The 27,030-nt window shown below is 41.0% G+C and overlaps 2 protein-coding genes and 1 long non-coding RNA gene across 3 annotated transcripts in view; 1 reads left to right on the top strand and 2 right to left on the bottom strand.

The window, feature by feature from the left end:
* Window positions 1-27,024, bottom strand: part of LOC115162263 (heat shock 70 kDa protein 4L) — a 44,816-nt gene extending 17,792 nt beyond the window's left edge. Inside the window, exon 1 of the mRNA XM_029713413.1 lies at window positions 26,966-27,024. Within this exon, the coding sequence (XP_029569273.1) occupies window positions 26,966-27,009 (44 nt within the window). The 5' untranslated portion in view covers window positions 27,010-27,024. The remainder of the gene's footprint in view (window positions 1-26,965) is intronic.
* On the top strand, window positions 1,015-17,695 carry LOC115162265 (receptor expression-enhancing protein 1). Its single transcript, XM_029713415.1, has 8 exons — window positions 1,015-1,281; window positions 2,883-2,955; window positions 3,464-3,540; window positions 4,149-4,269; window positions 6,240-6,353; window positions 6,464-6,635; window positions 11,202-11,458; window positions 12,101-17,695. Exons 1-8 carry the CDS (start codon window positions 1,250-1,252, stop codon window positions 12,173-12,175), a joined length of 921 nt encoding a protein of 306 aa, XP_029569275.1. The 5' UTR covers window positions 1,015-1,249; the 3' UTR covers window positions 12,176-17,695.
* LOC115162268 (uncharacterized) lies at window positions 21,583-26,002 on the bottom strand. The gene is made up of 4 exons (XR_003869505.1): window positions 25,744-26,002; window positions 22,226-22,386; window positions 21,802-21,925; window positions 21,583-21,683 (listed from the first exon to the last, which is right to left on the bottom strand). It is a non-coding gene; the product is annotated as an uncharacterized LOC115162268 (long non-coding RNA).
* Window positions 27,025-27,030: the final 6 nt, after the last annotated feature.

Genomic DNA, 27,030 nt, shown 5'->3' with positions numbered 1-27,030 from the left:
GCAGGCCATTGAAGAACTGGGACATTTTCAGCTTCCAGGAATTGTGTACAGATCCTTGCATTATGCTGAAACAGGTGATGGCAGCGGATGAATGGCACGACAATGGGCCTCAGGATCTCGTCACGGTATCTCTGCATTTAAATTGCCATCGACAATTCGGTTGTGTTCGTTGTCCGTAACTTATGCCTGCCCATACCATAACCCCATGGCCACCACGGGGCACTCTGTTCACAACATTGACATCAGCAAACCGCTCGCCCACACCACGCCATACACGCTGTCTGCCATCTCTCCGGTACAGTTGAAACTGGGATTCACCCATGAAGAGCACACTTCTCCAGCGTATTAGTGGCCATCGAAGGTGAGTATTTTCCCACTGAAGTCGGTTATGACGCCAAACTGCAGTCAGGTCGAGACCCTGGTGAGGACAATGAGCACGCAGATGAGCTTCCCTGTGTCGGTTTTTGACAGTTTGTGCAGACATTTTTCGGTTGTGCAAACCCACAGTTTAAGCAGCTGTCCAGGTGGCTGGTCTAAAATGATCCCGCAGGTGAAAAAGACTGATGTGGAGGTCCTGGGCTGGCGTGGTTACACATGGTCTGCGGTTGTGAGGCTGTCTGGACATACTGCCAAATTCTCTAAAACGATGTTGGAGGCGGCTTATGTTCAAGAAATTAACATTAAATTCTCTGGCAACAGCTCTGGTGGACATTCCTGTAGTGAGCATGACAATTGCAGGCTCCTTCAAAACTTGAGACATCTGTGGCATGGTGTTGCATTTTAGTGGCCTTTTATTTTCCCAGCACAAGGTGCACCTGTGTAATGATCATGCCGTTTAATCAGCTTCTTGATATGCCACACCTGTCAGGTGGATGGATTATATTGGCAAAGGAGAAATGCTCACTAACAGGGATGTAAACTAATTGGTGGCACAACATTTTAGAGAAATAAGCTTTTTGTGTGCATATGGAACAATTCTGGGATATTTTATTTCAGCTCATGAAACCAACACTTTACATGTTGCGTTTATATTTTTGTTCAGTATACATATAAATAATATTAGGTAGGCCAATGACATGATCATTTCAGTAGTCACAGCTGTTCACTCTGAATAACGTTCGTCTGGGTGCGGCACATCGTTTGACGCCTTGGTTGGCGCTCGCTGACGTTGCTGTGAAATGGCAACTGCCAACGCTCAAGAAGGAAACTCCTCCCTGTTGACAGCAGGTTCTGTCGCCGCCTCAGCACAATGGTCTCTTGGATAATCTCTAGACTTGTGGTGTAAGTTATTTTTTTTTATCACATTCTCTCTAATTTCTAAAATAGCCCACCTCGAGATAATGCCGTTTACGATAAATCTTTTTTTTTTTTCAGTGACAAGGTGCATGTCAGCAGTGGCCGCTTTATAGCCTATTTAGGACACCTCTTATTTCTATGCAGAGACGGTGTCTCGGGGGTTTGAGACGAGACAGACAGAATATTGTGCTCTGTTTATGACTGAAATGTTATTCCTTACTGAAAGAATGGGTTCGTTGTCATATATCACATTCAATGGGTCGACGATATGTGCTCTATTATGTATTCACATGCGTTTTATTTCCAGTCCAGACAAAGAATGACGATTGGCCAAATGAAATATGTATATTTTTATTGATATATGTCTGCTCATTCAGAGGTATGTAAATAATAAAACCAAAATTATTTTGCCATTGATATGTCACACAGTAGGCTTAAATGCAAAGTTGACTGAATAAAATGCCCAAAACACAGTGCGGTGGGGTGAGCAGAGCTATTTTAGGATCCTTGATATTCTTTATTTGGAAAACAAAGGAATGGGTCAACCTTTTCAGGTTACAATGCAAGTGTTGCATATAATTATAGACTTTATTGCAACATGTTCTGGTAATTATAGTCATCCGAATATTTAAGCATATTCGACTATGGAAGCAAAATTCTAGGCTCCACTGCCCATTCCTATTGTTGTAATATGGAGAAATTATTAAACGTCTTCACAACATATGGGCTTGGAGTAGGCCTAAAACAATTATCAAAATAGCACGTCAATTAAATTTAGATTATAATATCATATTACATTGCAGTTTAAAGACGTGAGGGTCCGCAAGTTTCTTCTGGATGTCTTGGCATTCAAAGCTCTATAGCCTATCCAACCACATTCGATTTGTTGTTCTGAGGTCTTGAGGAGAAACGCTGAATATATTTTAGTTTTGATTGACCTTATGTATTTGGAATTGTTTTCCACAGGATAACCCGGTGTATGCATATGTAGGTCACAGGTCAGTAATTTTAGCAGGTCACACCCCCAGCTGTTGCTGAATTGTTGCTTCAAGGGGTCCTGTTTGAGAGTTATACAGACGCACATGGGTAGGCCAAGAGTCCTCGTGTCCCTGTTTAATCTGTCAGATTTTAGATGAGCTCTGATGTCAGTTTAGTTATTTGTTTTTGATTGTTGTTGAAAATATGAGTATTTTCATATCAGTTACATTCAACAATATGGGCAGAATTGGAGTTTCGCGGAGGCCTCATTGATGTCAATGGGTCATGGCGCAAAGGAAATGCGCAAATAGTTACTCCCAGTTGGTTTATTAGAGTTTTTTATATAAGCATGAATTACACTACATCAAATCTAAAACAGTTTTAACAAAGTAAATGAATAATATACCCAGAACTGGGGTGTCAGTTAAAAAACAGAGATGTTTTTTTTTTTGATGAGGTGACTATTCAGTTGTGAACTGCTGTCAGCTGCTGTACTTTGCACTGTTTCCACTTTACTGCGCTTTATTTGCTTTTATCCCCATAATGTGTGTGGCTGTGCTGGACTAACATTTATTGCATAGACTTGTGACATGTTTGATGTTTTCCAGGCTTATATTTGGCACATTATATCCTGCATACTACTCATACAAAGCTGTCAAGTCAAAGGATGTGAAGGAATATGTGAGTATGAGCAGCAGTCTGAAAAAAGTGAAAATTAAACCAAACAGTAACGTGCCATATTGAGTCAGTCTGTATAGATTACACATTATGGGCCAGTTTCACAGACCCAGACAACTATTGGACTAAATTACTTAAAGATGCACTATGCAGAAATCGCTCCACCATTTCCTGGTTGATAAAATTCTAATAGTTTGTGACAAAACAAGCAAGTATAGTGTAGAGAATCATTGTATTTTCTAAATCGCAGTGAAATATATTTTCCATAACAGAAAATATTGTATTTTCAGGTGTTTGAAGCAGGTGTTGCAAAACCCGAAAGTAAAAGATTAAAAAACAAAATTTAAATACAGGATAAAAACTTGCTTTCAATGATAGTGACAGATCTACAACTCACATTTCTGTACCCCCAAAAATGACATATTTCAGTTTTAAAACAGGATTTATTAGAATTTAGATGAATATTTCTGAACTATTATGTGCGAGACTGAGAGTTATTCTACTTTTAAAGGTAAAATGGATGATGTACTGGATAATATTTGCCCTATTCACCACCATGGAAACCATCACAGATATATTTATCTGTTGGTAAGTAAATGGTGTATTATAAAATAGATGTTTTGTTTATGTATAGTATTATATCACTTGTTTTAATATATAGTTATGAAGTCCTAAATATTGTTCTGAAATAGTACACATTCACATAGCATCGGCCTACAGCAGGATAGTATCATGGCTCAGGCTAAGACCCAGATACAAACACAGGAGGTGGATAGTACGAGTCTCAGAGTTTATTATAGTACAAGTGGCAGGCAAAAGGTAAGTCAAGGCAGGCAAAGAGCCATAATCCAAATCAGAGTCAGGCAGGTACAGGACAGCAGACAGGATCAGGGCAGGCAGAAAGGTCAGAACTGGGAAGACTAGGAAAAACAAAAACTAGAGCACAGAAAACACGGGAACATGCTGGTAGAACTTGACGAACTGGCAACAGACAAACAGAAAACACAGGTATAAATACACAGGGGATAATAGGGAAGATGGGAGAACCCTGGTGGGGGGTTGGAGACAAGGACAAAGAGTTGAAACACATCAGGGTGTGACAGATAGTCATAAGACTGATGATGCTATTGTAATTGAAAGTGTAGATTTTATGAATGCTCTAAATGATCGCTGTATTATTCTTCCCTTCACTGTAGGGTTCCTTTCTATTATGAGCTGAAGATTGCCTTTGTGGTATGGTTACTGTCTCCCTACACAAAGGGGTCCAGCGTTCTATACAGGAAGTTTGTTCATCCAACACTTTCTTCAAAAGAAAAGGTGAGGCCTGTGCATTAGTCCAGTTTTCATTGTCCTCTTGAAATGTACTATAAGCTGTCTTCAATGTTAAAAATGGTTTATATGCTCGGCTAAACATTTTATTAAAGTACCAGTCAAAAGTTTGGACACACCTACTCATTCCAGGGTTTTTCTTTATTTTCGACATTGTAGAATAATAGTGAAGACATAAAATCAATGAAATAACACACATGGAATCATTTAGTAACCAAAAAAGTGTTAAACTCCATCACTCTCCTTCTTGGTCAAATAGCCCTTACACAGCCTGGAGGTGTTTGGCCATTGTCCTGTGAAAAACAAATGATAGTCCCACTAAGCCCAAACCAGATGGGATTTCGTATCGCTGCAGAATGCTGTGGTAGCCATGCTGGTTAAGTGTGCCTTGAATTCTAAATAAATCACTGACAGTGTCACCAGCAAAGCACCATCACACCTCCTCCTCCATGCTTCCCGGTGGGAACCACACATGCAGAGATCAACCGTTCACCTACTTTGCGTCTCACAAAGACACGGCGGTTGGAACCAAAAATCTCAAATTTGGACTCATCAGACCAAAGGATAGATTTCCACTGGTCTAATGTCCATTTCTCATGTTTCTTGGCCCAAGAAAGTCTCTTCTTATTGGTGTCCTTTAGTAGTGGTTTCTTTGCAGCTATTCGACCATGAAGGCCTGATTCACGCAGTCTCTGAACAGTTGATGTTGAGATGCGTCTGTTACTTGAACTCTGTGAAGCATTTATTTGGGATGCAATCTGAGGTGCAGTTAACTCTAATGAACTTATCCTCTGCAGCAGAGGTAACTCTGGTTCTTCCTTTCCTATGGCGGCCAGTTTCATCATAGGGCTTGATGGTTTTTGTGACTGCACTTGAAGAAACTTTAAAAGTTCTTGACATTTTCCGCATTGACTGACCTTCATGTCTTAAAGTAATGATGGACTGTCGTTTCTCTTTGCTTATTTGAGCTGTTCTTGCCATAATATGGACTTGGTCTTTTACCAAATAGGGCTCTCTTCTGTATACCACCCCTACCTTGTCACAACACAAGTGATTGGCTCAAACGCATTAAGAAGGAAAGAAATTCCACAAATGAACTTTTAACAAGGCACACCTGTTAATTGAAATTAATTCTAGGTGACTACCTCATGAAGCTGGTTGAGATAATGCCAAGAGTGTGCAAGCTGTCCTCAAGGCAAAGGGTGGCTACTTTGAAGAATCTCAAATATAAAATATATTTTGATTTGTTTCATATTTTTGGTTACCACATCATTCCATGTGTGTTATTTCATAGTTTTGATGTCTTCGCTATTATTCTACAATGTAGTGTTAGGTTCTTATTTTTCAGAGTAAATAACTCACGGACACTAGAGAAGCTTTAACCAAGTTTAATTATTCCCAAAGATTCTGTACAGCTGAAAATCAGACAGCTAAACATTTCAGACATCACAGTTTATATGCATCCTACTTAAGACACTCCCCTTTCTCTCCAATCCTTACATTTTATGGCTCTACAGGAAGCTAATAAAGAGGGTAACAGGATTCCAAACATGTATTACTCTCTTAAGAGAATCTGTCCTCACCTCCTGACCTCAACCCCTCTTTCATCTAATACACAGATGTCCATCTGTCTCCCCTGTATCGACACATTGCTCTCCTCTCCTCCATCAAACACATTCCAAATCCTTCTTCTTTCCTCTGAGAACCATTAACTTCTAACATAACCCAGTCTCTTTAATTTCCTATCATTCATTTCATATCTCAATGTTCAAAGTTTAGCACATTCCAACAGTAGAAAATAGTAAAAAATAAAGATAAACCCTTGAATGAGTAGGTGTGTCCAAACGTTGACTGGTACTGTACATGCAGTACATCAAACCTAATGAATGTGTTTTTCACATGACCTGCCAAGAAAAAGACAGTTACTGTAATATGTGTGTGTATTTCTGTCTGTCCAGGACATTGATGACTATCTCTGCCAAGCAAAGGACAAAAGCTATGATACTCTGGTGACTTTTGGGAGGAGAGGTTTGAATGTGGCAGCCACAGCTGCAGTACTGGCTGCGACAAAGGTAATGCTGACTCTTTGAATTTCTGATTTGTCCTGGGTGCGGTGAAGTGATGTTTTTCTCTTTTCATATAGATTATTCCTAGTGTTCATGTATTTTGTCTCCCACACCAGAGCCAAGGAGTACTGTCAGATAGACTGCGAAGTTTCAGCATGCAGGACTTGTCCGCCTACCAGTCCGACCCAACTGAGATGGACCCTGGATCTGTCCACACCCAGTCTGCAGCTGGACAACAAAGGGCCAGGACGATGATGCGCAGCAAGTCAGAGATTGGCTACACCAAGGGTGAGATTATACTGCCACATACACTTACATAACTAACCAAGATACAGACAGATCGATTGGCCACAACAAGGGCAGGGAAGGGAGTGTCATAACTTTTTCTATAAGACATTTGTATGACCTCTTAGATAACTACCAAGTAATAGCTAAGTAGCAATATGTTAACACTGAAAACGGCACATTGGATTGGCAATTTTTGTACACTAGCATGTGCACTAGAATGGCTAATAGAGCAAATATGGTATATTTGGCAAATAATGGTTGACCACAGCACCGGTGAAAACAGTGAGCACAGTTTAAAGGTGTTACACGTGATTTTTGTAGAATTTTTGCATTGTAATTTCAGAAATTGCCCATAATATATCTGCAGTAATAGTGACAAGATAGTGTTTCTTAGTATTACTTACTCATCAGGGTTGTGATTGGCTGTGATATTCACCTATTGATTTCTCCCACCGGAGCGGCATCTGTTGTCAAAATGGGAAAGCTGTTCTGACTTTGGCTGTGTTATCAAGTGGAAATCACTCTGCCATTTCCTGGTTGCAAAAATTCTACACTGTTCGCTTAATTTCAGTTTGAGAGAGAACAAGCACTGAATATTGTAGGGATTCATTGTACCATCTAAATCACTGTGGAATATATTTTTACAGCTGTTTGAAGCTAGTGGACCAAAACCGAAAGTAAGGCTCATGTGCGAGTCTCCGCCATGTTACGTAGAAATGGAATGCAGAGATATTTTTTGAATGACTCGAACTTGAGCCTTTTACTATCGGTTTTGGTCTACCAGCTTCAACCAACTGTAGTCTCGAAACTGCAATATTCTCTGCTTTTCTGAAACATGGCTCTCGGACAAGATACCCCCCAAGGCTATCCAACTCAATTGATTCTCCATTCACGTGCGGACAGGACAGTGAAGTCAGGGAAATTGAGAAGGGGAGGGGTTTGCCTCTTCATCAACAACTGGTGTGCTGACTCGAGCGCGGTGGAAGTGTCGACCAATTGTTCACGCGTTTTGGAATACCTGATGGTTAAATTCCGACCTTTTTACCTTCTGAGGGACTTTTCAGCTGTTATCGTGACAGTTGTATACTTTCCACCTCAGGACAAGACTAATAACAAGCTGGCACTTAATGAACTGTACAAGGCTATAAACAAGCAGGAAAACGTACATCCGGAGGCTGCTTTTCTGGTTGCCGGTGATTTTAACTCTGCGTCATTAAGACCCAAGATGCCCAACTTCCATCAACATGTCTCCTTTGCCACTAGGGGCGATAAAGTCCTAGACCAGTTATTCTACCCACAAGCAAGCATGCAAAGCCCTCCCTCGTCTGCTATTCGGCAAATCAGATCATGACTCCGTACTCCTGCTTCCTGTTTACAAGCAGAAGCTCAAACTGGAAGTACCCGTGACATGCTCCATTGAGAAATGGTCACCAAAATCAGAGATTATGCTACAGGACTGCTTTGCTAGCACTGATTGGAATATGTTTTGCGACTCCGCCAATAACATTGACAAGCTAACCACCTTCATCACCGGCTTCATTAATAATGCATCTGCGATGTTGTCCCCACAGTTAAGGTTCGCTGCTTCCCATACCAAAAGGCCTGGATTAACACTGAAGTTTGTGCTAAACTAAATGACAGGGCTACCACACACAGGGCTATTGCAGACAACCCGGAGACTATGGCTGAGGACCGGAACAAGTACAAGCAGTCCCGCTATGACCTCCGCAGAGTCATCAAATTAGCAAAAGGTCAATATAGGAATAAGGTGGAATCATATTACATAGGCTGCCTGCCACATGTGGCAGGGGCTACAGTCCATGATGACCACCATCCTTCCTGTTCCCAAAAACTCTAACGCTTAATGCAACAATGACTATCACCCTGTAACACACATCTGTAATCATGAAGTACTTTGAGAGGCTGGTTATGACACCCTAGACACACTGCAATTTGCATACCGCCCAAACAAATCCATAGATGATGCAAACACAACAGTGGTAGACCTGATCACTGGTGGCGACAGAGCTCTAGAGTTCCTCTGTGGAGATGGGAGAACCTTCCAGAAGGGCAACCATCTCTGCAGCACTCCACCAATCAGGCCTTTATGGTACAGTGGCCAGATGGAAGCCACTCCTCAGTATAAAGCACATGACCGCCTGCTTGGAGTTTGCCAAAAGGAACCTAAAGACTCTCAGACCTTGAGAAACAAGATTCTCTGGTCTGATGAAATCAAGATTGAACTCTTTGGCCTGAATGCCACGCCTCACATCTGGAGGAAACCTGGCACCATCCCTACGGGGAGGCATGGTGGTGCAGCATTATGCTGTGGAGATGTTTTTCAGTGGTAGGGACTGGGAGACTAGTCAGGATCGAGGGAATGATGAACAGAGCAAAGTACAGAGAGATCCTTGATGCAAACCTGCTCAGGACCTCAGACTGGGGCGAAGGTTCACCTCTCAACAGGACAACAGCCTTAAGCACACAGCAAAGATAACGCAGGAGTGGCTTCAGGACAAGTCTCTAAATGTCCTTGAGCGGTCCAGCCAGAGCCTGGACTTGAACCTGATTAAACATCTCTGGAGAGACCTGTAAATAGTTGTGCAGCAACACTCATCATCTAACCTGACAGAGCTTGAGAGGATCTGCAGAGAAGAATGGGAGAAACTCCCCAAATACAGGTGTGCCAAGCTTGTAGCGTCATACCCAAGAAGACTTGATCCTGTAATCGCCAAAGGTGCTTCAACAAAGTACTGAGTAAAGGGCCTGAATACTTATGTAAATGTGACATCAGTTTTTTTTATTTTTAATAAATTCGCAAACATTTCTAAAAACCTATTTTTGCTTTGTCATTATGTGGTATTGTGTGTAGATTTATGAGGGGAAAAAACAATTTAATCAATTTTAGAATAAGGCTGTAACGTAACAAAATGTGGAAAAAGTCAAGGGGTCTGAATACTTTCCGAAGGCACTGTAAAATGGTCCACATACACACAGCACCTCTTCCCCCTCAGGAGGTTGAAAAGGTTTGGCATGGGCGCCCTCTAATCTTAAAAAAGAGAGCATTTTGAATGGCTAGATCACTGCTTGGTATGGCAATAGCACCGCCCTCGATCGCATGGCTCTACAGAGGGTGGTGTGGACAGCCTAGTATATCACTGGGACCGAGCTCCCTGGCATCCAGGCCCTCTATATCAGGCGGTGTGAAAGGAAGACCCGGAAAATTGTTAGACTCCAACCACCCAAGCCATAGACTGTTCTCTCTGCTTCCGCACAGCAAGCCGGTACCGGTGCATTAAGTCTGACACCAACAGGCTCCTGAACAGCTGAGTTGACCCTATTTTATTTCAAAATATCTCTATGCACACTCACAGGGCCCTACACACTCACACACTCTGACACTCCAACACATACATTCACTTCATAATTTGTTCACACACACATAATATGCACATTTATACTGACTCTATACACACACCCACTCACATACAATTGTCATATACGCTGCTTCTGCTCTATTTATCATATATCCTGATGCCTAGTCACCTTAACCCTATACACATCTACCTCTATCACTCCAGTATTCCTGCATATTGTAAATATGGAACTGACTAACCCTGTATATAATATGCTTACTTTCTCATGTTCTTATTTTTATTTGTCTTTTTGTTCTACCTTATGTTATTTTTAGTATTACATTGTTATTGCTTACTGCATTGTTGGGGTTAGAGCTTTTATTGGGGTTTAGAGCTTGTTGGGGTTTAGAGCTTTTTTTGAGCTTTTATCCTTGAATGACCACAGCCTGCTCTCTGGTGGCCAGACTCATTCAGTGTTTCATGTCTCATTATACAGTATGTGTTGTACGGTCCAAAGTTTCTTTGAGATTCACTTTCTTTGGATTGATTAGTCTATTTTCCTAGAGGTTATTGAGTGTCACAAAGGTGAAAAGGAGTGCTTTTTCACCATGGCTCTGTTAACATACATTTTTTTGAAACAATAATATTGTGGATAACTAAGTGGCTGTACTGTGTGGACAATTAACACATTTATATTTATTTTGTCAACTTATCACACTTATTTTACAATAATTACAATGTGATTATTTGATTTCAGAACAACATGATATTACCTGATAAGTCCTCAAGCATCCTTTATGCTGAAAGAGCAGGATAATGAAAGGCTATGTTTGCCTTTTGCTTTCTGCTTGCATGGCAAATTGAATGATAGGATAGAAATCCAGTGTACTGAACATAATTCTGAAGAGACTAAATTAAGGGCCCTGAAGAGGAGTCCTCGTCCTAATGGCGTAGGTATGCTTGTTTGTCCTGTGAGAGAGGGTATCCCCCTGCCCCTGCCTGCACACATGGTCAGATGTCTGCTCCTGTCGTCTGTGTAGAGAAAAACAACCCTACTCTGCCCCTTAGTAAACTGAACTCATAACAACCTTACTGTAATGAAATGAGCTACATCACTTCACTAATTATAGTACATTTCACTGCTGCCTTCAGCATACATTCTGATGTGTGTCTGTAATTTGTTTTACCACGGTCCCTTCTCATGGTGCAGGGCAAGATTTTGACATGACTGAATATGAGGTGTTGAGCTTCGATCAGTGTGACACCAAGGAGCCACTGTCCCATCCTATTACGCCCCCCGAACCCATGACTGAACCCACACCCCCTCTGACCCTCCAGCCCTCTCTACCCTCTCCACCTCCATCCCCTGCACCCCCAGCAACAGAGCAGACTGAGGACAAGAGGATAGGGGGAGAAACATCCACAAGCTCCCCACAGCTCAGGTTGATTAAGAGGAAGGTGCCTGAGGTACTCTTTTAAACTGACTGGTCTACAGGTGTGTGGTTCTAACTGCTGCTGGTCTGTGGTGACTAACACACTGGGTCACTAATTCTTACTTGGCTACTTCTAACTGGGTCCTTGTTGCGTGGAACGTTATCATTGCAAAAATTAGGACGGCAGATTTTTATTTTTTTTGCTGTCATTTGTTGTACTGTTATGATACAAATTTGTTTCTAATATGTATTTTTAGTTTTAGTGGATTGACAAATGTGTGTAAATTGGTGTTCTTTTGCAGTAATGTTTCACTGCTGATATGACTTTGCTGTGAATTGCAATGGTTATGGAAGTATTGATTTGATTGCATTTATTGATTTCCCAAACTAGAAAACAAGCTGGAACAGGCATCTGAAAACAACATTCCAGGATTGCTTTCTTTTAATGTCAAATCATATTTTCATAATGTAATGAGTGTTTATCTTGTCCGAGGAACTGAATGTAGAGATATACTTAGTGTATTTTTGTGCCCACATTGGACAGGCTAGACAAACATTGTCAGACCACAAACCAGGAATAATGTGGCATTTACTGCTTTCAGAACAGTTATGGTCAATCAGTGCCCCATTTCTCTTACTTCTCTCTCTCTCTCTCTCTCTCTCTCTCTCTTTCTAGCCTCCTCCTAGAGTCTTAAGGCCTCTCACAAGATTCAGGAGTGCCCAGCTGTCTTCAAACAGAGAAGCCATGTGATATTCTGTGACTGCTCCCAAGACTGCTTTAGCTGTGAGGGGAAGAGGGTAAATAAGGAAATGTGGCCTAAAGCTAAATGTATAAAGCAGCCTTGTTTTAGAATAAGGAAACCAAAGTGACTTGTGAAAGTCTACACACCCCTTGCACAGTATTCACATTTTGCTGCCTTAACATTTTATCTAAAAATTCTGGGGCTCTACAAAACTTACTTAACATTTTCAAAGTGAAAGAAAGTTATTATTGCAATTGTTTTTAAAAGTAGATAATCTACAGTAACAAAACATAAATACAGCAACAAGTTACATTAGTACTATCCTATGCAACAGCTGTTGGATAATAAAAAATAATAATAAAAGAAGAAAAAATACTATATAACTACATAACATCCCTACCCAGTTTAGGATGGGCCATAACATTCCTACCCAGTTTAGGAAGGGCCATAACACCCCTACCCAGTTTAGGATGGGCCATAACATTCCTACCCAGTTTAGGAAGGGCCATAACATTCCTACCCAGTTTAGGAAGGGCCATAACACCCCTACCCAGTTTAGGATGGGCCATAACATTCCTACCCAGTTTAGGATGGGCCATAACATCCCTAATCCAGTGAGCATGCGATGGCGGGGTATCTGACTTCCACTTAAAAATAATAAGTGGGCGGGCCAGAAGGAACGAGAAGGCCATGGCCTCTGCTTGGGTGTTACAGAAAATAAGCCCTTTGGGGGCTACCCCGAAAATAGCAACAGAGGGATCTGGGGCAATTTCCTTATTGCATATATATGAGAGTCTCAAAGATGGAGGACCAAAATGGAACTAGTGTCGGGCATGACCAATACATGTGATACAGAGTGGCGGGTGGCTGATGACATCTAGAGCAGGTTGGGTCTATATCTGGATACAATCTGGAAAGTCTAATCCTGCAAAAGTGTAGGCAATTAAATACTTGAAACTGTAGTAACCCAGGATTGCAGAATGCAGGTGATATCGGAGATCTCGCTTCCAAACTCTTCCTCCCATGAATGCTTTACATGGTCAAGAGTGGGACATGCAATATTCTGAATAATGTCATACAGCATAGAAATGTGTCCCTTTACTTAGGGATCCAGGTTCAAACATAATCAAGCCAGCTGGTGGGTGGGAGGGACGGGAAAATCTTTTTTGTAAAGTTGCGAATCTGCAGGTACCTGAAGAAATGTGTCTGGGGTATACTGTGCACTCTAACTAGATGTTCAAAGGGGATAAATACACAGTCATGGAAAAGGTCTGTTACACTCTTCAATCCTTTCTGAAAGCATAGCTGGAAGGCTGTGTCTATGAAGTAGGTTGTGAAGAGTGTGTTAGAAAGCTTGTCAATATCCAAAGTGGATCCTAAACTGAGACCATATACTTAGAAAAAAGGGTTCCAAAATGGTTATTCGGCTGTCCCCATAGGATAACCCTTTTTGGTTCCAGGTAGAACCATTTTGGGTTCCATGTAGAACCCTCTGTGTAAAGGGTTAACTGAAGAACCCTTTTAGGTTCTAGATAGGGAAAAAAAAGCTGCTAAGAGCGTATCCAGATGTAACTTTTCATAAGTGTTGTTTGAGTGGTATTATTTGCTCAATGATAGGGTGGCACAGACTAAGGAGACCGGGGATGATGTTTGACATGAGTCAAACATCATTGTGAATATTGGGAGCCCAGTAGTAATGGAGGAAATTGGGTAGGGCAAGACCCCCCTCTACTTTCTGTCTTTCCAAAAATTAAAGTAGATATGTCTATCCAGTTCTTTAATAAACGATTTTGCTATAAAGATAGGAATATTTTGAAACATTTACAGGAATCGTGGCATGATGACCGAGTTGACTCTGACAGCGAGTGATATGGGGAGTGTCGACCAGCGATAGCGGTCCTGCTTAGCCTTCTCCAAGGCTGGCTTGAAATTTTAAATTCAACAGGTCTTTGAATATAGAAATGTTTCCTAATTAATAAAAAATAAAAACCTGAGTTAATACTTGGAAGTACGACAGGCAGCTATTACAGCTGAATTATTTTGAAAACAATTCTACCAACTTTGCACAACTCTTAGGGCAACATATGTCCATTGTTTATCAGAATTGCTCAAGCTCAGTAAATTTGGTTAGGAATCATTGATGGACAGAAACATTCAAACGTCTCTGATTTTCAAGAAAATGTATCTCAGGACTGAGACTAGACCACTCAGGAACAGTCTCTTGGAACACCATTCTGGTGTGTCTTTGCCATAAACATTTGTGGTATTGTGGTGGAAGCATGATGTTATGGGTATGCTCGTCCCCGGCAGGGACTGGAGTTTGTCAGGATCAAAAGAAATATGAAAGGAGCAAAGCCCAGGTAAAAGGTTAGAGGAAAACCTGCCTCAGTCTTCTGAATACCTAACCCTTGACTGGAGTTGTATTTTTCCATGGGACAATTACACACATTGTAATAACAAAGACACACAAGAATGGCTTTCCAAGAGGTGTTGAGTGTCATGAATAGTCCAATCTCCATCCTGACTTAAATATTCAGAGACAATATTGCTGTCCATCAATGATTCCCAAACAAATTTACTAAGCTTGAACAATTTTTACAAAAACAATGGATATATGTTGCCCTAAGAGTTGTGCATAGTTTGTCAAATCTTATAAAAAATGATTTAGAGCTGTAATTGCTGCCAAAGTTGCTTACAGAAAGTATTAACTCTGGGGAGTGAAGATATACGCAATCAGTACATCCTCATTCTGTACTTCTGAGTAATTTAGAAATGTTTCTATCATTACAATCAGTACATCCTCATTCTGTACTTCTGAGTAATTTAGAAATGTTTCTATCATTACAATCAGTACATCCTCATTCTGTACTTCTGAGTAATTTAGAAATGTTTCTATCATTACAATCAGTACATCCTCATTCTGTACTTCTGAGTAATTTAGAAATGTTTCTATCATTTTTCCTTCACTTGGAAAATGTGGAATACGTTGTGTAGATAGGAAAACAATCACATTTAATCCCTTTTAGATGACATTTTAAGGCAGCAAAATGTGACTACTGTGCAAGGGGTGTGTAGACTTTCACTAGCGACTGTAGGACCTCTGGCACATACTGTAGTGTAAAGGAGACAGAGGGTGTGTGCCATCGAGGTAGCACACACACAGACACGAGTGGATTCCAAAGTGTACAGACATTTGGATTGATTTGTCGGTCATTGAATACTTTTTGTATGTATGTACTGTGTGTGTGTGTGTGATTAGTTTTATTTAATATTATGTTTAGAGACAAATGCATGTATGTGTCTCTGGTCATTTGTCAGGTGGTGTGTCATAAAAACAGAATGTATAGTCACTAAATCTTTTTGTGGCTACTTGGTCACTGTATGAGATGGAATCAGTCACCAGGAGAGTAGCAGGGTGAAATACTCTGTAATGAAAGATTGGTTTGTAGGGAGATCTTTGAGCTGGCAAATACAATCTGTACTGACAATTTAACAGGACACAGAATATTTTTAATTGTCCAGTCAGGTTAGTATATCTCCTCAAATGTGGTATTTATTTATGAGAGAGAATAGCAATTGTAGGACTTAATAAAAAATGCTGATTATTATTAATCTACTGGAAATGGAACTAAAAGAGTCAAAGTATGAGTAAGTTGTTCTAAGTTTCACTCTTTACGTTTGCTTATAAAGCCTTAAATCATAAAAACAAAACATAGTAGGTCTGGTACTACAGAAACAGTAATATCAGTACTCTGACAAATCATGAGCAATTCTATGTGGCCATAACGATTACTAATGTCATTGACTATGGGCCCTATGCACTGTGTTTAGAGTTAGTGCAACAACTGTTCTAGTACCATGAAATGGCAACAAAAAAAACAGACACGTAACAATGAGTTTTTCCTCTTTTGGTTCACCGATCACCATGTTATAGATCATTACCAAAATGATTATTACATGGGATTAGTTAATTTATTTGAATAGTAATTGCTCTAAGGAGCAGAAATCTTGACAATCTCGTTATGAATTATCTGGCATTGAAGTGTGTCATTCAATTGTTTTGTAAATGTTTGTATTACTCATGTCTTATAGGCATCGCCATAAATGTTTGTATTTTCAGGTTTAGCACACAAAACATACTTTTGACGTGTATAGCTATTGTATAACAAAAGATATAGCCAGTGGCGAGGGCTATATAAGTGGCCCTTCTCAGAGTCTAAAAACACTGTGCAATACTCTGCTTTCACTGAGCAATTGTCAACTCATGGTTCTTACTTAAGTCTACTTTTCTCAATGTAGCCACAATTGTTGACCTGTCTTTTCCCAGCCAATGTGCCTGTTGCCTATTTCTGTGAGGGCATAGCAATTCCTATAGGCAGGTTCCTAACCTTCTGTAAAGTGTTTTTGGTGAAGTGTTTTTGCCAAACGTAGTGAGTGACATACCGTTTGTCTAAAATGAATGTTTCTGCACTGTAGGTATCTGAATTAACTTGGCTATTACATAATGCTTCACTAAATATTATGCTTGGTGTTTGGGTAGCATACATTTTTGTTCACTGTTTTCAATACAGTAGCTTAAATTAGAAATGTAAGCTTCTCCTCAGGTACGTGTTCAGTTTACACATCAAATTCAAACACTTTCTGGTAGAAACATTTTGGTATAAACTTGTTTGCACATGGAATATCAGTAAGAGGTTCCTTCTAATGGGGATTTTTTTTTTAAGATATAGGTTATTTATGGACAGAGATTTGACCTGTGGTAGAATTTTAAATCCTTGTTGCGACATTTGTGTAGTTTGTTGGAATGTGATCTCCTTTTCAAATACTAACATTAAAATAAAGTGAGTCATTGCAGCTTGTAAAGGAAAGTCATCATTGCATGATGTTTGTTATTTAGTAAATATGAAAATGATTTACTACTGAGCATTGTTTGGATTAATGTGTAGTTATTTGCTTCATCGAATGCTTTGCTGATAACATTGATTCTGAAGTGTCTGAATGTTCTTTTCATTATTATTTTGAAACGCTTTGTGGCAAGGTCAGGAAAGCTCTTCTCGTGGACAAATACATGTTTCTACAACAGAGTCAAATAAATTGTTTGAGAAACATGTCTTATCTCTATGGATTAAAAAGCCCACATTCCTCTCTTCTCTCTGATGGCCTTGGGGTAACAGGTAACTTCTGGCAGGCCATAATCACACAATGCTCAAACCTTATTGTGAATTTCAGAAAAAAAGATGTAAAAGACAGGAATGATGGTCTAAAATGACTGTATATGAAAATTGCTTTCTCTGTATCACAGTAGGTTGGTGGCACCTTAATTGGGGAGTACAGGCTCGTGGTAATGTCTGGAGCAGAATAGGTAGAATGTATCAAATACGTCAAACACATGGTTTGATGCCATTCCATTCGATCTGTTCCAGCCATCATTATGAGCCGTCGTCCCCTCAGCAGCCTCCACTGCTCTGTATCAGTATTTCTGTTGGTGAACTGATAACAGCCAATAAATGAGACAATGTGCTGCTGTGGCTTATGTATTTTTTTGTATTATGTTTTAATAGGTAACACATTTTAAGAAGCATTTTATTTACACAATTGATTCAACGCCTGCGATAAGACAATATTTCCAGCTATACCATCACAACCTAAATCCCTCTATGTGGGTGTGGAGGCTGTGTGGTGTTATGATTCTGGAGACAGAAGGCCGTGTGGTGTTATGATTCTGGAGACAGAAGGCCGTGTGGTGTTATGATTCTGGAGACAGAAGGCCGTGTGGTGTTATGATTCTGGACAGTCAGAGAGATAGCAACAATGACAAGGAGCTGCCATGTGGCGAATAATAGGTGGCTGGTTTCATTTTGTTGTATAATGTTATTGATAAAGTGTATTTTTTTAGGTGTTTTGACTCATGTCACGTCTATGGCTAAAATTCGCTAGCTAACCAACAACTACAGTGCCTTGCAAAAGTATTCATCCCCCTTGGCATTTTTCCTATTTTGTTGCATTACAACCTGTAATTTAACTGGATTTTTATTTGGATTTCATGAAATGGACATACAGTCATGGCCAAAAGTTGAGAATGACACAAATATTAATTTTCATGAAGTCTGCTGCCTCAGTTTGTATGATGGCAATTTGCATATACTCCAGAATGTTATAAAGAGTGATCAGATGAATTGCAAGTAATTGCAAAGTCCATCTTTGCCATGCAAATTAACTGAATCCCCCAAAAACATTTCCACTGCATTTCAGCCCTGCCACAAAAGGACCAGCTGACATGTCAGTGATTCTCTCGTTAACACAGGTGAGTATTGACGAGGACAAGGCTGGAGATCACTCTGTCATGCAGATTGAGTTCGAATAACAGACTGGAAGCTTCAAAAGGAGGGTGGTGCTTGGAATCATTGTTCTTCCTCTGTCAACCATGGTTACCTGCAAGGAAACACGTGCCGTCATCATTGCTTTGCACAAAAGGGCTTCACAGGCAAGGATATTGCTGCCAGTAAGATTGCATCTAAATCAACCATTTATCGGATCATCAAGAACTTCAAGGACAGCGGTTCAATTGTTGTGATAAAGGCTTCAGGGCGCCCAAGAAAATCCAGCAAGCGCCAGGATCGTCTCCTAAAGTTGATTCAGCTGCGGGATCGGGGCACCACCAGTACAGAGCTTGCTCAGGAATGGCAGCAGACAGGTGTGAGTGCATCTGCACGCACAGAGAAGTGAAGACTTTTGGAGGATGGTCTGGTGTCAAGAACGGCAGCAAAGAAGCCACTTCTCTCCAGGGAAAACATCAGGGACAGACTGATATTCTGCAAAAGGTACAGGGATTGGACTGCTGAGGACTGGGGTAAAGTCATTTTGTCTGATGAATCCCCTTTCCGATTGTTTGGGGCATCCGGAAAAAAGCTTGTCCGGAGAAGACAAGGTGAGCGCTACCATCAGTCCTGCGTCATGCCAACAGTAAAGCATCCTGAGACCATTCATGTGTGGGGTTGCTTCTCCGCCAAGGGAGTGGGCTCACTCACAATTTTGCCTAAGAACACAGCCATGAATAAAGAATGGTACCAACACATCCTCCGAGAGCAACTTCTCCCAACCATCCAGGAACAGTTTGGTGACGAACAATGCCTTTTCCAGCATGATGGAGCACCTTGCCATAAGGCAAAAGTGATAACTAAGTGGCTCAGGGAACAAAACATCGATATTTTGGGTCCATGGCCAGGAAACTCCCCAGACCTTAATCCCATTGCGAACTTGTGGTCAATCCTCAAGAAGTGGGTGGACAAACTCCAAGCATTGATTATGCAAGAATGGGCTGCCATCAGTCAGGATGTGGCCCAGAAGTTAATTGACAGCATGCCAGGGCGGATTGCAGAGGTCTTGAAAAAGAAGGATCAACACTGCAAATATTGACTCTTTGCATCAACTTCATGTAATTGTCAATTAAAGCCTTTGACACTTATGAAATTCTTGTAATTATACTTCAGTATTCCATAGTAACATCTGACAAATATATCTGAAGACACTGAGGCAGCAGACTGTGAAAATTAATGTGTGTCATTCTGAAAACTTTTGGCCACGACAGTACACAAAATAGTCCAAATTGGTGTAGTGAAACTTTTTTCAAAAAATTATTAAACAATAAATAAAAAAAGGTGCTGCGTGCGCATATGTATTCACCCCATTTGCTATGAAGCCCCTAAATAAGATCTGGTACAACCAATTACCTTCAGAAGTCATATAATTAGTTTTAAAAAAGTCCACCTGTGTGCAATCTAAGTGTCACATGACCTCAGTGTGTGTGTGTGTGTAATAAATATATATATATATATATATATATATATATACTACACACACACACACACACACACACACCTGTTCTGAAAGGTCTCCGAGTCTGCAACACCACTAAGCAAGCGGTACCACCAAGCAAGCGGCACTGTGAAGACCAAGGAGCTCTCCAAACAGGTCAGGGACAAAGTTGTGGAGAAGTACAGATCAGGGTTGGGTTATAAAAGAATATCAGAAACTTTGAACATCCCACGGAGCACCATTAAATCCATTATTAAAAATGGAAAGAATATGGCACCACAACAAACCTCCCAAGAGAGGGCCGCCCATTCAAACGCACGGACCTGGCAAGGAGGGCATTAATCAGAGAGGCAACAAAGGGACCAAAGATAACCTGAAGGAGCTGCACAGCTCCACAGCAGAGATTGGAGTATCTGTCCATAGGACCACTTTGAGCAATACACTCCACAGAGCTGGGCTTTATGGAAGAGTGGCCAGAAAAAAAGGCATCACTTAAAGAAAAAAATAAGCAAACATGTTTGGTGTTCGCCAAAAGGCATGTGGGAGACTCCCCAAACATATGGAAGAAGGTACTCTGGTCAAATGAGACTAAAATTAAGCTTTTTGGCCATCAAGGAAAACACTATGTCTGGCGCAAACCCAACACCTCTCATCACCCCGAGAACACCATCTCCAAAGTGAAGTATGGTGGTGGCAGCATCATGCTCTGGGGATGTTTTTACATCGGCAGGGACTGGGAAACTGGTCAGAATTGAAGGAATGATGGATGGCGCTAAATACAGGGAAATTCTTGAGGGAAACCTGTTTCAGTCTTCCAGAGATTTGAGACTGGGGCGGAGGTTCACTTCCAGCAGGACAATGACCCTAAGCATACTGCTAAAGCAACACTTGAGTGGTTTAAGGGGAAACATTTAAATGTCTTGGAATGGCCTAGTCAAAGCCCAGACCTCAATCCAATTGAGAATCTGTGGTATGACTTAAAGATTGCTGTACACCAGCGGAACCCATCCAACTTCAAGGAGCTGCAGCAGTTTTGCCTTGAAGAATGGGCAAAACTCCCAGTAGCTAGATGTGTCAAGCTTATAGAGACATACCCCAAGAGACTTGCAGCTGTAATTGCAGCAAAAGGTGGCTCTACAAAGTATTGACTTCGGGGGTGAAGTTATGCACGTTCATGTTCAGTTTGTCTTATTTCTTGTTTTTCACAAAAAAAATATATTTTGCATCTTCAAAGTGGTAGGCATGTTATGTAAATCAAATGATACAAACCCCCCAAAAATCTATTTTAATTCCAGGTTGTAAGGCAACAAAATAGGAAAAATGCCAAGGGGAGTGACTACTTTCGCCAGTCACTGTATTTGAGAGAAGTGCACAGTTATTTTCAAGAAAAATTTTGAGAGAGGAAATATAGTTTACATGTTGTCAACAATCCTTTCGTTCAAAGCCAACCCCGTCTGTTTTGCCCCAAGAGTTGCGCACACATCAGTTTTGTTGCTGAAGAACCCACTGGGCTGTTAGACTTTTAGGTTGACACATTCATGGTATTTCTTGTAGGGATCATTGACAAACAAGTTCCTCCTCTTCCAGAATTTTGTGGTCATTTTTTCCAAAAGCTTGGTCGGTGTTTCGTTACAAAACACATGCTCCCTTAAACGCTTCTTTCTTGCAGGCAACTTCTTCCAGTTTTTTCTTGTATCCAGCCTGTTGTGAACCAGCAGTGTCAATTCAAAGACAGAGGAGACACTGGGATAAGGTAATTTCCACAACCTTTATGGTTTCAGAAACTAAGGAAAACATTGAATGAGAGACTGTACATTACCTTGCGTCTAATCCATAGGCCACAGTGCAGCCGCATGAACCTCTTCACCACTGATTTCACAGACTTCCTCTTTCCCTTCTTCAGGCTAATGTACGTGAGGTTTCTGCTTGGCTGCTGGACCAGGCTGGGAATGAGAGGTGCAACCCCGCAATAACCAAGCCCCACCCAAATGAGTAAAAATAAATTTAATAAAACCTTTCCAGTTTCATGCCATTCAAAGATAAAGCCAGTTGATATGCCTGCCAACAATCTTATGAATTGATTTGGATTCATCTTTCAAATTAACAATTGAAACAAAAGCTTGGAAAACATGAATAGTAAAAAAAAAGAAGCTAATTGCACTTAGTGAATTGAATCTGCACAATATAACTTGGTAGGGTGAATCTGATCAAGCTAAGCAGTACTATGTGATTGCAGCCCCCACCGTAACAGGATGACCTGTTGGGGTGTCTGGGTGGCTTTAGCAGACAGACAAGCCCATGCAGGGGTAGAAAGCACAGAACTCTGCACGGTTTGATGATGGATTATGGTGGAGAAGCGACATATCTGCTGCCCCCTGGCAAACAGTCAATGACCTCTGCAAGCCTATGAATACAAGAGACGGAAATTCCTAAAATTAGGGAAGCCATTTAGCTACTTTTTCACAACTGATAACAGTAGCATATACAGCTAACTGCCAAACTAAAGGAAACACCAACAAAGTATCTTAATAGGGTATTGGGCCACCACAAGACAGAACAGCTCCAATGCACATTGGCATAGATTCTACAAGTGTCTGAAACGCTACTGAAGGGATGCGTTTACATTCTTCCAAAATAAATTCCATCAATTGGAGCTCTGTAGATGGTGGTGGAAAACGCCGTCTCCGGCGCCGCTCCAGAATCTCCCATAAGTGTGAACTGGGCTGCGATCTGGTAACTGAGACAGCCATGGCATATGGTTTATATAATTTTCATTCTCATCAAACCATTCAGTGACCACTCTCGGCCTGTAGCTGGGGGCATTATCATCCTATGGGGGCATAGCCATGGTGGCCCAAATCAAATGTTATTTGTCACATGCGCCGAATACAACAGGTGTAGACCTTACAGTGAAACCCTTACTTACAAGCCCTTAACCAACAATGCAGTTTTAAGAAAAGACCTAAAAAAAGTATTTTAAATAAAGAGCAGCAGTAAAATAACAATTGCGAGTCTATATACAGGAGGTACCGGTGTCGAGGTAATTGAGGTAATATGTACAGTCGTGGCCAAAAGTTTTGAGAATGACACAAATATTAATTTCCAAAGTTTGCTGCTTCAGTGTCTTCAGATATTTTTGTCAGATGTTACTATGGAATATTGAAGTATAATTACCGGCTGTCCCTGGCATGCTGTCAATTAACTTCTGAGCCACATCCTGACTGATGGCAGACCATTCTTGCATAATCAATGCTTGGAGTTTGTCAGAATTTGTGGGGTTTTTTTTTGTCCACCCGGCTCTTGAGGATTGACCTGTGAAGCCCTTTTGTGCAAAGCCATGATGACGGCACGTGTTTCCTTGCAGGTAACCATGGTTGACAGAGGAAGAACAATGATTCCAAGCACCACCCTCCTTTTGAAGCTTCCAGTCTGTTATTCGAACTCAATCAGCATGACAGAGTGATCTCCAGCCTTGTCCTTGTCAATACTCACACCTGTGTTAACGAGAGAATCACTGACATGATGTCAGCTGGTCCTTTTGTGGCAGGGCTGAAATGCAGTGGAAATGTTTTTTGTGGATTCAGTTCATTTGCATGGCAAAGAGGGACTTCGCAATTAATTGCAATTCATCTGATCAGTCTTCATAACATTCTGGAGTATATGCAAATTGCCATCATACAACTGAGGCAGCAGGCTAATATGTGTCATTCTCAAAACTTTTGGCCACGACTATATATGTAGAGTTATTAAAGCGACTATGCATAGATAACAGAGAGTAGCAGCAGCGTAGAAGGGGGGGGCAATGCAAATAGTTTGGGTAGCCATTTGATTAGATGTTCAGGAGTCTTATGGCTTGGGGGTAGAAGCTGTTTAGAAGCCTCTTGGTCCTAGACTTGGCGCTCCGGTACCGCTTGCTGTGCGGTACCAGAGAGAACATTCTATGACTAGGGTGGCTGGAGTCTTTGACAATTTTTAGGGCCTTTTTCTTTGAAACCACCTGATATAGAGGTCCTGATGGCAGGAAACTTGGCCCCGGTGATGTACTGGGCCGTACGCACTACCCTCTGTAGTGCCTTGCAGTTGCCATACCAGGCCGTGATGCAACCCGTCAGGATGCTCTTGATGGTGCAGCTGTAAAACCTTTTGAGGATCTGAGGACCCATGTGAAATCTTTTCAGTCTCCTGAGGGGGAAAAGGTTTTGTCGTGCCCTCTTCACGACTGTATTGGTGTGCTTGGACCATGTTAGTTTGTTGGTGATGTGGACGCCAAGGAACTTGAAGTTCTTAACCTGCTCCACTACAGCCCTGTCGTGATGTGATGATAATTGCTTACTAAACTCAGGAAACCACACCTTTGTGAAAGCACCTGGTTTCAATATACTTTGTATCCCTCATTTATTCAAGTTTTTCCATTATTTTGGCACTAACTTGTATATTGATTAGCATTACACTACACGTTAGCAACACATTGACCATAGAAATAGCTAGCAAGCTAGCATGAGTATGGGTTGTCTGATTAATCAGGCTGTAATACACAATTAATTGGTATATAGGCCTACACCCTGAAACATCTGTGTGCAAAATCATGTAAATGTTCCTTACAAACCAGAATGTTGAATAAAAATACATTTAAACTTACTCGTACCGGTTGTCAAGGCGGTTTTAGCCCAAAGGCCAGCAGATGGCGATATTGAGTTGTTTAATTTTACTATCCAAACGCATTGTATGCAGCTGGCAATACATTTGTATCCCTCATGGACCCGTTTGTACCTACAAAAAAATATCATTTCAGGCCGCATAGGTTTCGATTTCCTCCTTAACGTTATTTAATGGCTAAAAGGCAACAAAAACATTTGGAAAATGTGTACTTTGGCAGGTTAGGAGAATTATGTTAAGTTTAGGAAAAGGGTTAACTAAAATGCTAAATTTGTCCCCGACGCAACTCGGACATATCTAGCTACAACCAGGTCTGCCCTGAGAACAGTCTTGATTTCCCATAATGCGCTGTTGTAAAAGAAACAGAACCCCTGGTCTGATCTTTTCAACCTGATTGTCTGAACATGATAGGCAACATCCGGGATTAGCATTTAGCCACTAGCGTGGTGGTGGAAAATGGTGTTTCATAAGGAAAGCACGCATATTTCCCCAGTTTTTCCCCCGCCTTCTCGCCATTTAAAAATGTTAAGTATGATATTGAAGCCTATGCAGCCTGAATGGAGAATGTTTTAGGTACCTATTGGTCCACAAGGGATAAGAATGTATTGCGTTTGGACGGTAAAATGAAACGACTCAACGTCGCCATCAGCCGGCCTTTGGGCTAGTGCGGTTTGTACTTCTTGCTGCTCTAAATTTTAGACAAAATATCCACAGGAAAGTATTGTTTACTTTTGAAAGCCAATAGTTATATGTGACTCGTTTCAGGAAACTAGGCATGTCGGGCGTCATTACTTCACAGGAGACATTTGAATGTAAACAATTATTTTAGCAAAATGCATTTTTGGGCAGAAATGCCTTTTCGAAAATGTGAACTTCCATGTGGCTTAATACCAAACTTGTATGCCATCTGTAAATGCATTTAAAAAAAAATGTTTAGCCTACAATGGTGCCGTACTGGATGGTCTGGATGGCCGTTTTGCAAGCTCCGACCCAGCTGTTTGTGATTATTTTGTTATTTATTTTTACTCTATTTTCATGAAATGTATCCGCTATTATTTCTTACAACCGACAAGAACTCTTGAACAACAGATCGGCAGTTACTTACCCCAATTCTGCCTTCTACTTCGACTCATCTGCCCTGGACTCTAATTCCAACCTAAAATTCGGGCTACCCAAAAGGAAACGCCGGCGTTAGAGGCAAGAGAGGGGGGGATCCTGGTGAGATTAAGGCAAAGGGAAAAAAACAGTCACTTGATAATAAAATAGATCCCCTCCGATCGCGGATTTGCTACCGACGGGACTCTCGGAACTGAAATATTCTTTGCTTTTCAGAAACATGGCTCTCAGACAAGATCCCCCCCCCCCCCACAGCTATCCAACTCGATTGATTCGCCATTCACCTGGGGGACAGGACAGTGGGGCAAATTGAGGGGGGGGGGGGGGGGAGTTTCCCTCTTCATCAACTCTAACTGGTGTGCTTATTCCAGCACGGTAGAAGTGTCGACCCACTGTTCACCCATCTTGGAATACCCGATGGTCAAATGATGACCCTTCCACTTCCCGAGGGAGTTGTAGGCTGTTATCGTTACTGCTGTATAAATTCCACCTCAGGACAATTAAAATACAAGCTGGCGCTTAACGAACTGTACACAGCTTTAAACAAGGAGGAAACCCCTTTTAAGATTGTATTTACATTTGTCGTTTAGCTGACGCTCTTATCCAGAGCGACTTACAGTAGTGAATGCATACATTTCATTTATATTTTTTTATATTTTTTGTACTGGCCCCCCGTGGGAATCGAACCCACAACCCTGGAGTTGAAAACACCATGGTATACCAACTGACCCCCAGGGAAGCCTGTATTGGCAGACTACATCAAAAAGGTGTATAAAAACTGAGATACAATCCACACTTAGTTTTTTTAGGAGGGGGGGGGTGATTAAAATCCGAATATCAAATTTAAAAAAACACATTTTTACATTGGTGCCTAACCGAACCATACCTACCAGCTCTCTAAATCGGGTAAACAATACTTACCTGTGAATATTTTGTTTCAAATTTCAAGCAGCCGGTAGCGAAAGTTTAAATAAATTTTACTCAACATTCTGTATTGTATACTCAGTGTAAAACTACCGATTAATCAGACTAGAGTATGTATGGGCTGGCATTTGATAACCTTAGAATGTGGTAATCATAGCCATGAAAGTCACCTTGTTAGCAAGAGATTAGCTATTATGATTGTAAAACAGAGCAATAGAGTTTACAGAAAACATTGAATTGATCACAGGTAGCTAATATCTGAATAATGTGGCAAAGCATTTACATACCAGAGACGTTCCTTGCCATGGTGGCCCCCATCTTTTTTTGTCATGCAATCTGTGTTGCCAACTAA

Source organism: Salmo trutta, chromosome 25 (genome assembly GCF_901001165.1).
Source record: "Salmo trutta chromosome 25, fSalTru1.1, whole genome shotgun sequence".
Classification (NCBI taxonomy): Eukaryota; Metazoa; Chordata; class Actinopteri; order Salmoniformes; family Salmonidae; genus Salmo; species Salmo trutta.
Note: the sequence above shows the minus strand (reverse complement) of the source record. Positions and strands in the feature narration are given on the sequence as shown.

Bases quoted from the DNA above. Each gene is read 5' to 3' on its own strand.
- LOC115162265 (XM_029713415.1), top strand. From the start codon at position 1,250: ATGGTCTCTTGGATAATCTCTAGACTTGTGGT. The intron at 6,354-6,463 runs GTAATGCTGACT...CTCCCACACCAG, and splicing joins CAGTACTGGCTGCGACAAAG to AGCCAAGGAGTACTGTCAGA. The intron at 6,636-11,201 runs GTGAGATTATAC...CTCATGGTGCAG, and splicing joins AGAGATTGGCTACACCAAGG to GGCAAGATTTTGACATGACT.